General features: G+C 47.2%; 1 protein-coding gene across 3 annotated transcripts in view; it reads right to left on the reverse strand.

Moving 5' to 3' along the window:
* Positions 1 to 2,352: 2,352 nt before the first annotated feature.
* The window catches only part of tyn (trynity), a 166,258-nt gene continuing 155,949 nt past the window's right edge, over positions 2,353 to 12,661 (reverse strand). For 2 of the 3 annotated variants that reach the window (XM_025298701.1, XM_011147318.2), the window contains 9 exons: positions 7,265 to 7,531; positions 6,813 to 7,151; positions 6,610 to 6,729; positions 6,124 to 6,299; positions 4,973 to 5,261; positions 4,434 to 4,515; positions 4,210 to 4,354; positions 3,911 to 4,100; positions 2,353 to 3,747 (listed from right to left, as the gene is read on the reverse strand). In XM_025298701.1, the coding sequence (XP_025154486.1) occupies positions 3,596 to 3,747; positions 3,911 to 4,100; positions 4,210 to 4,354; positions 4,434 to 4,515; positions 4,973 to 5,261; positions 6,124 to 6,299; positions 6,610 to 6,729; positions 6,813 to 7,151; positions 7,265 to 7,531 (1,760 nt within the window). In that variant the 3' untranslated portion in view covers positions 2,353 to 3,595. The remainder of the gene's footprint in view (positions 3,748 to 3,910; positions 4,101 to 4,209; positions 4,355 to 4,433; positions 4,516 to 4,972; positions 5,262 to 6,123; positions 6,300 to 6,609; positions 6,730 to 6,812; positions 7,152 to 7,264; positions 7,532 to 12,661) is intronic. The other variant, XM_011147319.2, reaches the window with a different exon arrangement.

Here is a 12,661-nt window from a genome sequence, read left to right on the forward strand (position 1 = left end):
CTGTAAAATATCCACGGTTACTCGGCCGAGCGATCGAGATCGCCTCTGAAACGTTGATTCATGGACTGAATCCACGGATTCATCAATGAAAGTGACTGAAAGCAAACACGCTCTTTAGGACGGTTTCGAGGCAAATGGCGTCTTACCGATCCCAGTCAATTTCTTTTTACACGCGCTGGACACGCGATGTATCTTGTTTTATATTTTATTTATTGCGTGTGCGTGTATGTGCGTATATATCGTAAATCCTCTCGGCTATTCGGGATCGTCGAACGAGCCTCTGACGCCGCTTCCGCTGCGAAGGAAGGGAAAACGATTCTGTCAAAATTCATCAGAGTTTAATTACTGAAACATTCACGTATATAAATAGGGTACAAATATATGTGATTGATGCATGTTGATACGTATGTGTGTGTTCTTCTCTCAGTGTCTCTACTGCAATCCGTCTTAATAATATATACATTTTGTAGACGGTTTCGTAAACCGCGAGGGGTCACGCGTTTCGCTTACGAATCAATTTTACGAACGTAGCGCGCACGTCACAACGTCTTCTTCCCTCTTATCAGCCGACCATCTCTCTCATCGACAGAAGCGTCGAATTTGCGGGAATAATTTTCCGCTCGCCTCAACGGACCTCGCGATGAGGCTGTGTCGACCGCTTCCTCCTCGTGCGATCCCATTTCTTCTACGTGTGTCGGCCGCGCTGCCGTCCGAGGAATATTCAATTCCGAGAGTCTGACCCCCGCATGTAGCAAGCACCTTAACCGGAAATTTTAATTTACTCCACCCAATTCATGCTGTTTATGGATCGTTACGTAACGTCTCTATCGCGAGAGGAGTCGCTCATCGCCAGCGCGAATTAACACGTCGTCGTAATGTCCCCGGAGGAACGGAGTACATACATGCGCATTTTATCGCCTATGAATCGCTTAATAATAAGTCGTGAACAAGTCGAAGCGGATACGATAATGTCTACTGGTGCGACACGAATCTTCCCCCGTCGAACACCCCTCCAGGCCATTTTCGCCGAATGTCCTAATTTACCAAGCATCACTCGGCGATTCGACAGAAGTGAAGTGTGTTCCAAGAATATAATGAATGAAGGACCCGATATGGAAAGCCGCGTATCGTTCGTTCGTTATCGCGCTACCGACCTCGAGAGCCGAGGCGAGAGTGTTCGGCGGAGCGCATTCGTCGCGAGTATTCATTAATTGAGTGGAGCTGATAAACTGAGAAAATATGATTGCCCTTAGGGGATTATATCGATATCCGGCCGCATACGCGTCGCCGTCGCACTACGTCGTATAGTATACCTCGAGTACACCTTAATACTTCCGTACGGCTATGTAAAATCCCGCATCGAGAGCACCTCGAGCTTCAGGTATAAACGCGCGGGAAGCGATCTACAGTCAGGTAGAGAGCCGAGCGCTCGGGTGTTCCTGCCATTCGCTCGGAAATTTCACGAGCGGAGGTATCTTAGATAAAATGCCGAAACGACAGTTTCTTCGGCGGCTACTCCCAAGAGATCAATATCTCGATTAGTTTTTAAGTTGGGTACTTACCCTCTCCCCCCCCTCTCTCTCTCTCTCTCTCTCTCTTCCTCCATTCATCTTTCCTTTTTTCTTTTTCTCTTACCCGACCACTACTGTAGTCGCTATTCGACTAATTCCGACACCGTTAAATAACCAGCTATATTATCGATCGATACCGTAAGCGCGTTTGGCGAAACTCGCGCACGGCATATGTGAGAGGGTTTCTTCCTCTTTTTTTTTTTTCTTTACTACGGATTTATTGATCTAGAAAAATGCGAGCCGCCTCGAGAATCCGCCGAAGTAGAAGAGAGTGTCCTCTCTCTCTCTCTCTCTCTCTCTCCTCATTCCTTCTCTGTTTTCCCTCCTCTCCGCTGTCTCGATCTTCCTCCCCGTCTCACGACTATGCTTACATGCTTAATCGCTATCTTAAACGCTACTTGTATCGTTAGAGACGTTAGTGAAGCGTGAACCTTTAAATACCGCTAGTCTTGATGCGGGTTACAAATCGATCTCCGAGGACCGAAAACAGCAACCAGAAAATCGCGTCGACCGTTTACGTGCTACCGGAAATCTCGCCTCGAGCGGCACGACAAATCAATTCGTGCGCTCGATCTTGCTCCTTTTGCAACCCGATCAGAAGTAGCCGCTAAGAGGATGAGACAGTTAGCTGTTATCTAAGAATATTCTTAAATAAAGTCTACCCTCGTTGCATTCAAGGTGGTCTTGGTCGCGAGAGTGAGCTCCGCGATTCATATCCCGTATGCGTCTACGTGTGTGTGTGTATGCGTACGTGTATGTTCATGTGAGTGATGTATGTATGTATGCGCGTGTGTGCGTGTCACGTGCGAAGAAGAGTCGCTCGGCAACTTTGTTGCGATAAACCACCCTCGAGATCGGACGCGCCGACGCGCGGCAAGCAACAAACGCTCTTCCTCCGCGCGCGTGAAAACAAACCGTGTGTACGTCAACACGGATCAGTTATGGTCGCTATTTTGACAATATCTCGCGCGCGCCAAGAACTCACGCTGTTGAGCGTGCTGAGCAGCCAAGGAGTGACTGCGCACGTAATATTTTATTAGCGTCCCGCCGCGAGATGTGTCATCGTCGTTGCACGACTCGAGCTGTGTTCCTCATCGGAGCCTCCTTCGCGATCGATATTAATATCCGCCACCTTAAGAGTCAGGATATCCGTTGGTGAGTCGCCCCCCGGGTTAAAAATCAATCCGAGACGAGTCGAGTCGTCGCCGCTACCGTCGTAGACCTCGGTTGCATGCGTGTATATATGTGTGCGTGCGCGCGCGTATATCCGTCTCGCTGTTTACTTTCAACATATGGTACAAGAGATCCTTGTGATCTTCATCACGTCAGTCGGCAGTCTTCCGTGTGTATGATATGCTGCGTGTGCGCGCGTATGTGTGTGTGTGTGTGTGTGTGTGCGCGTGTACGTATGCGTGCATGAGTACGTGCGTCTATGTGTGCGCGCGCGTAAACTTATTTTCGAGACGATCTATTATTAATCTCTCCCGAATGACTCCGTCGGAAGCGTCGACCTATACCAACGAGTCTGAGCGCGTACCTGCTCTGAGAAAGCGTGCACGTCGGTGTTACCGATGTAGAGCCGGCACTCGCGCGCTCTCGGGACATTACACAATCGATCCCGTCTGCGATCGTCGTCGATGTAGCACGCCACGCGGAATACCGATCGCATTGGGCGGGCGATTCAATCGCACGTTACAATGGTACGATTGTCCGTCGCCTCGAAGCGGCGATTCTTTCTACCGCCCGCTCTCTTGAGAGCCGTTTCGAGCCGGTGGTGGTATAATGAGAATGAACGTACAATAGTGGGATGAGAGAGCGAATGATTATCGCTACGCGTGAATCTCTCGATCGCTCATCATGTATGAATGTGGCTGGGTGTATCGCGAATGGGGATGCGTGTACGTGCGCGCGCGTGTGTGTGTGTGTGTGCGTGTATGCGTGAACTCTCGTACTCTTGGCTGTCGTCTTCCTTATTTGCTTTCGCGATCCACGCGTTCCGCGGGGCGAACACGTTTCCTCGCCCTTTAAGGCATCATCTTGCGGGGCGTCAGCCACTTCTTCATGTAGTAACAGAAGATCGTGGAGATGTAGATGAGCACCAGCAGAGCGCACGTCACCCCGAGCGCCAGCACCGAGGTCTTCGTCGGGCACGGCTCCACGATGGTCACTGTTTTGTCTGGAAATAAGTTGCGTGCTTACTTTGTCATCGACACGACTTCGCCGGCGACTTGTTTTTTTTCTTTTTCTCCTGCCCCCTCCCTCTTCCTTCTCCTCTCTTTCAAACAAAGAATTCTTTCCTCCCGTGTCGCACGGCACGGTATATCCGCTTGCCTATTTACCTGCTTCGTTAAAGTCTATGCTGGCGTCGCTCTTCAGAAAGTCCGACTGCTTCTCATCGCCAAAGTCCAGCACCAGGATCTCTTGCGACAGAGTCATGTCCTCGGCCTTCTCCTCCGTCGAGTTCGCGAGGCTTCTCCTGCGCCTCTTGCCCCACGACTCCACGGATTCGCGGCCCCATTCGCAAACGGCCTGCAACGGGCGAGGGAGACGGGTTGTTGGAAAAAGAGCCACCTTTTTTTCTACGATCACTCACATATGTGACCGTGAATTACGAGCGAGATTTTCGTCGGATAATTACCGGCTCGCACGGTCCTAGACAGTACTTGACGTTACACTGGAAGATCACGCCGTAAGATTCGGTGAACCTGAAAGCCTCGTACACGGACTGCAGGGCGTTACCGTCGGGCGTGAAACTGGGGAAGATAGAGGGATCGACGGGGCACCTGCAAGTACAACGCGCGTTAATTCCATACTTCGTATGCCGGATCGAAGAAGAGCGCCGAGATGAAATGCAACACTGACCCTTCGTCGTCGATGATCTGGAACGTGCTTTTCGAGTCTTTTGCCATGGCTACGCAACTGCGAGCGAAAATGCCGTATGGGGCTACATACAGAAGATGTTAATGTCACTTGTTTGCGAATTGCTGTCAAAGACTAGCGAAACGTCGCTTCTCGAAGCTTCGTTAACCCTCCCGTTAACCAGCCCGTATCTGGCATTTCTTTGCGCTGTGAAACAATCTTCCGAGTGTGACACGCGAAGAGAACGCGGCAATTTCGCCTGCGCGCGATTCTGAGCTTCGCGAGTCTATTCGCGAGTGATTCATCCGAGTGAGCCTCCCGAGTTGAGGACAAATCTTTGAATCAGCCGCGCGTCTCACGCCGCGCGCGTAATCTCTCGAACCTGAAGAGAGATTAGAGGAAGAACCGGCGAAGGGTGAATCGGCGATTTGCGAGATTTCGAAATTTTGCACGCCAGCCTCTCGTATTATCGAGCGGCTTAGGTTCCCTTCGTGGTTACTCAGGAGGGTTAAGAAAGACGAGTTTCCAAGAAACGAACTTACTGTCCTCTGGGATTTCGATTCTGAAGGTCAATTTGTCGCCGATGCGCACGGTCTCGACCTCGCGCGACCGGCTGTCGAGGATGCGGATCCTCGGCGGCGGCGCCTCCGGCGCGCTCGTGATGCTGATCATTTCCGGGTCTCTGATCGGCATCATGCCGAAGGTGATATTCTTCGACGACATGTCATACGTGCACTTAACTTTGTAGATTTTGTCGGCCTTTGTCATTACCACGGAGTGGTGTTGCAGTACGACCGTGTTCGAGTAGATGCCAGTCTGAAAACCGTCACGCTGCCATGGTGAAAAGAAAGTTTGAACAGGGATTAAGTACTCAGAGAGAGAGAGAGAGAGAGAAAGAGAGAGACAGAGGTGTGCTCATGTCTGTCGTGAGCTCTTTGTCGACCTTCGGGAAAGACAATGGAAACCTTATATCTTTCTCCACGCGGTTTCTCTCTTCTTCTTCAAGTCGCGCGCGGCCGCTATTTCTCGCGCGAACACGATACCGATCATCGACAGTCAAATTTTCGCGCGGTGAGTCAAGCGACGATCAGGAGAGACGATATCGGATTAGGATTGCCAAATCCAAAAGTTAAAATTACCGGACATTTCTTCTTTGGTAACAAACCCAAATCGGACTAAACCGGACAGAAATCATAACGTTACATTAAATACAAAATATGATATGAATTTACTTACAGTATTAATTTCCAAACAATTTTATAAACAAGATTTGATTGAATAAAATAATAAACTATTACTTTTTTAATATATATGGAATGATGGATCGGCAGATCATCCACTAGATGGCTTTCCGTGGCGTTCGGTCGTTTGCAGGCGCTTGAAACGGAGAAACATTGCTAAAATCTGAACTCTTATTCCATTGATTGGATATAACTTAAAGACCGGACATATGACGTCCGGTTTGACTTATTAATCGGACACTGGACAAGACTTCTGAAAACCTGACAGTCCGGGTCAAAACTGGACAGTTGGCAACCCTATATCGGACGCATCGATAAGGCGTCAGCGATTCAACGGCAACGCTGATTCTCGAGCTCGACGACGGTTAAGCATACATATACGTGTATCACTTGCGTGCTCTACTTTAAATCTTGTGAGAATAAAAAAAGCATGCCACACTGCTGTTACTTACCACACTCTGAGTGTTACAGTCTTGCCCGCTCATCGTGAGATCCAGCCTGAACAGGTCGCTATTGATAACGTCGATATTGCACGTTTCAGACCGTCCGAGGGCGTAGATGCGCCCGTTGAACGGCTTATTGGTGCGAACCTGAACGGCGATTCGAGTGTCTTTGCAGTCGACCGACACTGGAAGCAGCGATCGTTCGTTTAGCAAAATTATCCTACAGGGAGAACAATCCGGGCGTAACTGAACGAAGACCAGCCGAGAACTCGATGAGAAACGGCACTTCTGTTATCGCGACCAAAGATGTTTATCTGAATATTCGGCTCTATCGAGATCCGGCGGGCGAAACTGAAAACAATTGGCTGGATAGGGGGACAGGAAGAGTCTTTCAGTTTCTACAATCGAGTTTTCGCGGCTGGATCCTTTATCCTTTCCAGGCAACTTTAGACAGCAAATTCAGTTACACCGACGGAACGGAAGTTGCTCGCATACCATCGTAGCAAGTCCCGGTCTTGTCGCAGTTGATGTCGTTTCTGGTGAGGTTGTTGATCGTGGGGTCTTCGGTGGTCTCGAAGACGATGGGTAATGGATCCGCCACCGGGCCGGTACCCTCTGAAAGCAAGACGAACGTAGAATCGCCTAGACTCGCCTTCATCCGGCCGCTTCGGCCGCTTCGGGTGCTCGAGTTCGCTTACTCTCGCAGAAATTCTCGAAGTAAGTCCCGACGCGTTCCCCGTTGTCGATCAGCGGCCTCTCGGCGTTCAGATACGTCGACGGCCCGTCCGGCAGGGTCCAGTGATCCAGATGGAACAGGTGGCAGTTGTAGGCCGAGCCCTGAGGAGCGCCGCGGTAGAGGAAGGACCTGCAGAGGAACTCGTTCTCGATCTCGCAGGCCAGCCGGCAGGCGGACTCGCTTTGGACCTGCAGTTCCTTGTCGGTGTAATAGTGCAGACCAGCGTACTGCGCCACCTTGTCGTCCGCCACGCCGATTCTGGGCATCTGGAAGATCCTTTGAGACTTGCAGGCCTCCTTACCTGCGTGGGAGATTCGCGCGGTCGATTAACTCACGCGTCCTTCGCGTACGAGGTCGCCTCCGCGAAGGCGATTCCGCGACCTTTCCTCCTCCACCTCCTCCTTCCGCTTTTACCTTTCAGGCATAAATTCTCGAAGTAGTCCACCCCCTGCGCGTCCACGAACTGGATGTACTGCCCGGTCGTCCGGCGATCCGAGTCGCCCAGATGACACTGCAGCGTCACGTAATTGTACTCCACGGAGCGGCAGGTGAAACGGTGCTCGTTCAAGCAGGCCGCGAGACATGCCTCCTTCGTGGACGTGTAAATTAGCGCGTTGTCCAAGCCGCGAATCATCTTATTCGGGATGCGCTCGAACGCCCACGGTCGCAAACAGACGTTCTCTAAAATAACGACGCGATGCGTCAGGACAGGCGATTTCATCATCTTACGCGCTCACGATCCGTCACGTCTGGTCGCCGATGACACCGCGTTTCTCATGTACGACAGGTCTGACAGGTGCTGCGGAAGACTTATTTGTAAGTGTTCATTGCTCGGCCTGGCCGATAAGGTACTGATAAGAACCGGTAATTAATAACCGGCATGTTTCCGCGGGCCGAACGGACGCGTAGTTTCTCCGCTTGGCTCTTCAACACGTCGCTCGCCACGGAGATGAAAACAGCGACTACGGCGCACAGTGCATCGAAACGGTGAAAAAGGTGGACATCGAGCCAAAAATAAAAGTTCGAATTTCACAACTTCATCTACTAGAATGTATTGTAAAATGGTTCTAATATATGATCCGAATGCAGGAAATAGAAAGTAATGAGTAATATAGATACTGTAAGCGTCTAAAGTCTCGAGTTTCTGTGATAAGTAAAATGTGTTAAGCACAAGTCGTCCATTTGTATTCGCTGTATTTTATATAAGTAATTATCGATCCTTGTCTATCTTATGGTACGCAATTCTATGGTTCTTCAAGAACATTTTTATCATATCCGTTGCCAGATTTTACGCATTTTCCTCTATGATGAATTAGAACGAAATCGTAACTCAACTTACACATGTTTATTGAATAATTAAAAAAAATGTCCATATTTGTCCAAGATCTACTAAATAGGATTTTAAAAAATCATTCATATAGTAAAAGACATATAGTAAAAAACGTATAGGTTTCAGCTGCAATCTCATGCGATCTTTTCTCCTATACATCGTATAGTGGATAGAAAACATCTAACTTATTATGTACAATTGTACATGAATGAAAATTCGATTCGGAGGCAGAATTTCGTCCAGAAATCATTTGTAATGAAAATTTCAGTAAAATTTCTGTTTATATGTCCATAATATTTTTATAACAACTTTATTTTTATTGAATTTTAAATATTCCTGTTTGGTTCAAGTTTGGTTTCAAGTCAGCATCACATAGATAAAGAACAAGACATAAATTATTTTCAATCTGTTGCAACGGATTAAAAAAGAATCGCAAAATTTCCAATAGTCCTTTCGTTTAATCCAGTTCTATTCATACACACGTAATCAAAGGATTTGCGAAGAACCTCTGTGCTGTATTGTTATTCTTGACTGTTTTCACGAATTTTGTTTCACAAAATCCACTAGTCCAGCATTTTTCTCTTGTGCTTTCATACAGATTGTTTAATCTTAAAATTTCCAAAAATATATAACAAATATTTTATTAATTGAATTTATGCAAGAAGATTTGATATAACTTGTCCAAGGCTAGCTTGTTCCTTACCTTCACGTAGCTGTTGAAACCGAATAGGAACACTATATCTTTATATATATTCGTTACAATACTATTATTATCAAAATGGTATACAAAAATATTATAAATAAAATATTTTATGAAAATTAATTTCATTAAAACTTATTCCTGCACAAAACTTTGTTTCCGAACAGAATTTTAGTTGATGTCCACAGAATTTGAAGTTTCGATCCACTGTGTGCGGCGTTAGAAGAACCATCGAAACATTTTTTATTTTATTAATAAATAGGGTTGAGAAAAAATTGTCCAGCACATGGATTCTATGTAGTTTCTTCCGTAGAATCGAATGACGCTATCAGTTCCCTTGTATCTCGCATTTTTCAACGAATTTAAACAATAATTTTTCAAACATTAGGAAAGTTAATTTTTTGTTTATGAGCAATCGTCCCGTTTGACCAAATGTTTTCATCCCAATATTCAGCTTTCCGCTAATTGCTATATTTTGCCTGCAAAGTACGATGTCCGCACATCCCTATGTTTCGTCCCACTGTGCGGTGCTACGATATTTTTCACGTTTCATTGACTCATTTGTATCATGAGGAAATTTGCAGAATCCGCCCATTGAATTTGTTTTTTTCTCTAGGTCGACGACGAGTCGTTCCTGGTAAGAAATCACGAGTTGCATCTGTCCGCCGTGTTTCTTGCCAACTTAAAGCGGGGAAGAACGTTTGGTCGAATAAAGCGATCTTCTAGTGAAGGATTCAGAAATTCCGACTGAAAATACTAGAATTCTAATCAAGTCAACCGGAAATCCGGATAATTTCGACTGAATACTTTAACTGAAATTTCTCTGTCGCTCACCTTCCACCGGAAAATTCTCTCTCGTTCAAGTCGACATTTCTCTCCGTGGATTATTTCGAATATCTCGCCTGAATATTCGGATTATTCAAATCGTTTCAGAGAGAGGGGGGAGAGAGAGAGAGAGAGAGAGAGAGAGAGGTAGTCGCGCGCCGACCCGCGAATCGCCGGGAGGAATCACGAGCCGCCGCGCCGGCATGTGACTTGGCGCGCGTTTACGCCGGCGATGACGCACGTAGACCGCGCTTTTTGGCATACGCACCCGGAATGTATTTCGGCCGGGTCCGTTCCGATTTCTTTTGTTACGCCCTCGGGGGACCGGCGCTAAAGTCGCTGTCGACAACGAAAGCGGTGCCAACGAACCGACGCGTGACTCCTTCACGGATGAATCAGCGCCGACCGCGCGAATTCCTGACCGTCGTTGCCGCCACTGATAAATCGCTCGTTCCGGCCGAATTATCGCCGGAATTAATAAACCGGTCGGATTATTTTCGAGCCGACTGTGCGACGGTGTTTTTCTCTCCTATTTCACGGGCCTGCCGATAACATCGCGCTGTCGCCGTCAGATTTCGCGCGGCGGCAGCGTTTCGCTGGACTTCGGAGTGACGTTTGGTCCTCGAGTGGTTTCGGTAAAGCAAAGTAGGTAAAAAAAATAAAAAAGAAGGAGGGAAAAATTATACCCGGCACATGTTTTCGAGCCGGTCGGACAAATTCCACACGGCGGCAGTTTTTGAATATGATGAAAGATACCGTCGGTTGTCCGGGATGTCGTTTCTCCAAAATGTGAGATGCGGTCACTGCACTGCGGATCGGCCAGCTACTCGAAACAACTCAGATTTCAAGGGTAATTTCAGGGACGCAAAGGATCTAATGTACAAACTGCAAGTCAGCACAAATTTTTCACGCACGACTGTCCCGTTAAACGAGTTTACCCCGCTACGAGTTCCAGAAAAATTTGAACCTGATTTGAACAAATATTTTCTAAGAGACTTTTCTCACAACATGACGTAAAGTCAGATTTGAATCAACGATGGTTCCGAAGAAAAAAGGAAAGAAAAGAAGGAAAAAAATGACAAGCCAAAATAGGGATCGTGCTGTTTTATTGGTCACGTTCAGTAAAGAAAACTGCTTCGCTACCATTCAAATGTTCATGATTGGAGAATAATCCGAACAGACGTACCAATCAGAGACGTTTGCTACGAATAGCGGAGCAGTTTTTACGCTGAAAACGATCAATAACATCTTTTGTTTGTCCCTACAACGCGGGAAAAACTGAATGGACCCTGAATTGGATAAAAACGAGTGACAGTTTAGGCTCATTTCAGCATACGATGCGATCCTCAAACCATGAATGAGGGATATCTTTTTGATTCCGGGTCTCGGGATTTTGGTTTGGGTCTGCTGATGAACTTACACAGGTAACAAACAACGAAAAGGTCACATACCCTAAGAAAGCGCCATGGAGTTCAACAAAAAGCCAGATAATGCCGTCACATTAAGCAACCGTGAGAGCTTTTACCTTTTCTCGACTGACTCATAAATATTGCTGTCTTCTGAAGACGTTTTTAGCAAGTTTCACACGCCGTTACTTCGAAACTCCATCGAAGTTCTGCGCTTCGAACCGTTAACGTTAGCGCGCTGGACGTTAGCTCAGACAGAGAAGGGAGACGAGGCGACTCGGGCGTGTTTGCGGAAGGATAATCCGACGAGCGCCGGCGATAGTTACCGAGATAAAACTTCGCGATAGGAGAAAGAAATAGTGAGTCCTACGGACGGACCGCTGCTTCCCCTCAATTTCGAGGGAAGTAGGGCAAGCTATCTGTCCAAACATACACTCCTTCCGCGTCCGGTATCGGGGAGCAAACAGGTTCGCGCTTAAACTCGGGCGTTATGCCGGGCGTCGAACGGCGTTATTTATTCTGATCTGGTCCTTCCGTCAAAGCTGAGAAATCCTAAAAACGACGATATTTTACGTGAGAAAAGGAAAGAAAGGAGATCACCGAGCTCCACGTGCGGAGTTACTTCAGGCTCGGATTATGGCGATTTCGGTACACAGTGTGAAACGCGCATTATGCTACGCACGCAAACCCGAACCATCATTTTATTTGTCTTTTTATCCGATGTTCTAGTTTCTGTTTCAGTCGAGATAAATGATGAAAGGGGCGCTGTTTGCAGCGCAGAACCGTGAGAGACACACGCGGCGGCGCGGAGCGTGGCCTGCGGAAAATCCGTGGGGCAAAGTTGCCCGGCAGAAAGAAAGACATCACTGTATACATCGAACTGTGGAAAACTGTTTAAATTTCACTCGCTGCCGGCCTTTTCTTTCCAAGCAGCACACTACTGGCGCTCTTTTTCTCACGACGAGTGGAACAAAAGGTTGGTAACACGCGCGCTACCTTTCCCGCTGCGCCGCACATGTAACGATTATTCTTTTGCATTAGTGTTTTCTGTCTTTCGCCCGCACTCTGCAAAATTGAACCTAATTTGAGAAAGTTGTTCTCGTGTTACTTTGCCATGTGCATCCGACAAAAGCGTATCGACATTTCCCAGCCATTACTAGTAGTTTATCCGTCATCGGTTCTTCTTGTCCGATAAAATAGACGACCGGCCGGGAGGATCGATAGGATCCAACTCGGTGCGTCCCTCAAACTTTTGAATCCTTTGAACCCGCAATGAGATACTCATTTCGAATCCTCGGAGTGCGAAATTCGAGACAGTTTCCAAGCAAAAAAAAATTGCACGTGTCGACTCTGACCCTGACCTTGACCTTGACGCGATGACTTTATGGAGCAACTGAATACACTGAGAAAAAATTGTATTAAAATTAAACAAATATTTGTTCGAATACGACTGTGAATACATTTATTTAAATTCAGCAATTATTTTCTAAAATTCAAGAAAAAAGTTTACATTCAGAGAGAGAGAGAGAGAGAGAGAACCTCTGTATTTC

This window comes from Harpegnathos saltator, unplaced genomic scaffold (genome assembly GCF_003227715.2).
Source record: "Harpegnathos saltator strain DR-91 unplaced genomic scaffold, Hsal_v8.6 scaffold235, whole genome shotgun sequence".
Classification (NCBI taxonomy): domain Eukaryota; kingdom Metazoa; phylum Arthropoda; class Insecta; order Hymenoptera; family Formicidae; genus Harpegnathos; species Harpegnathos saltator.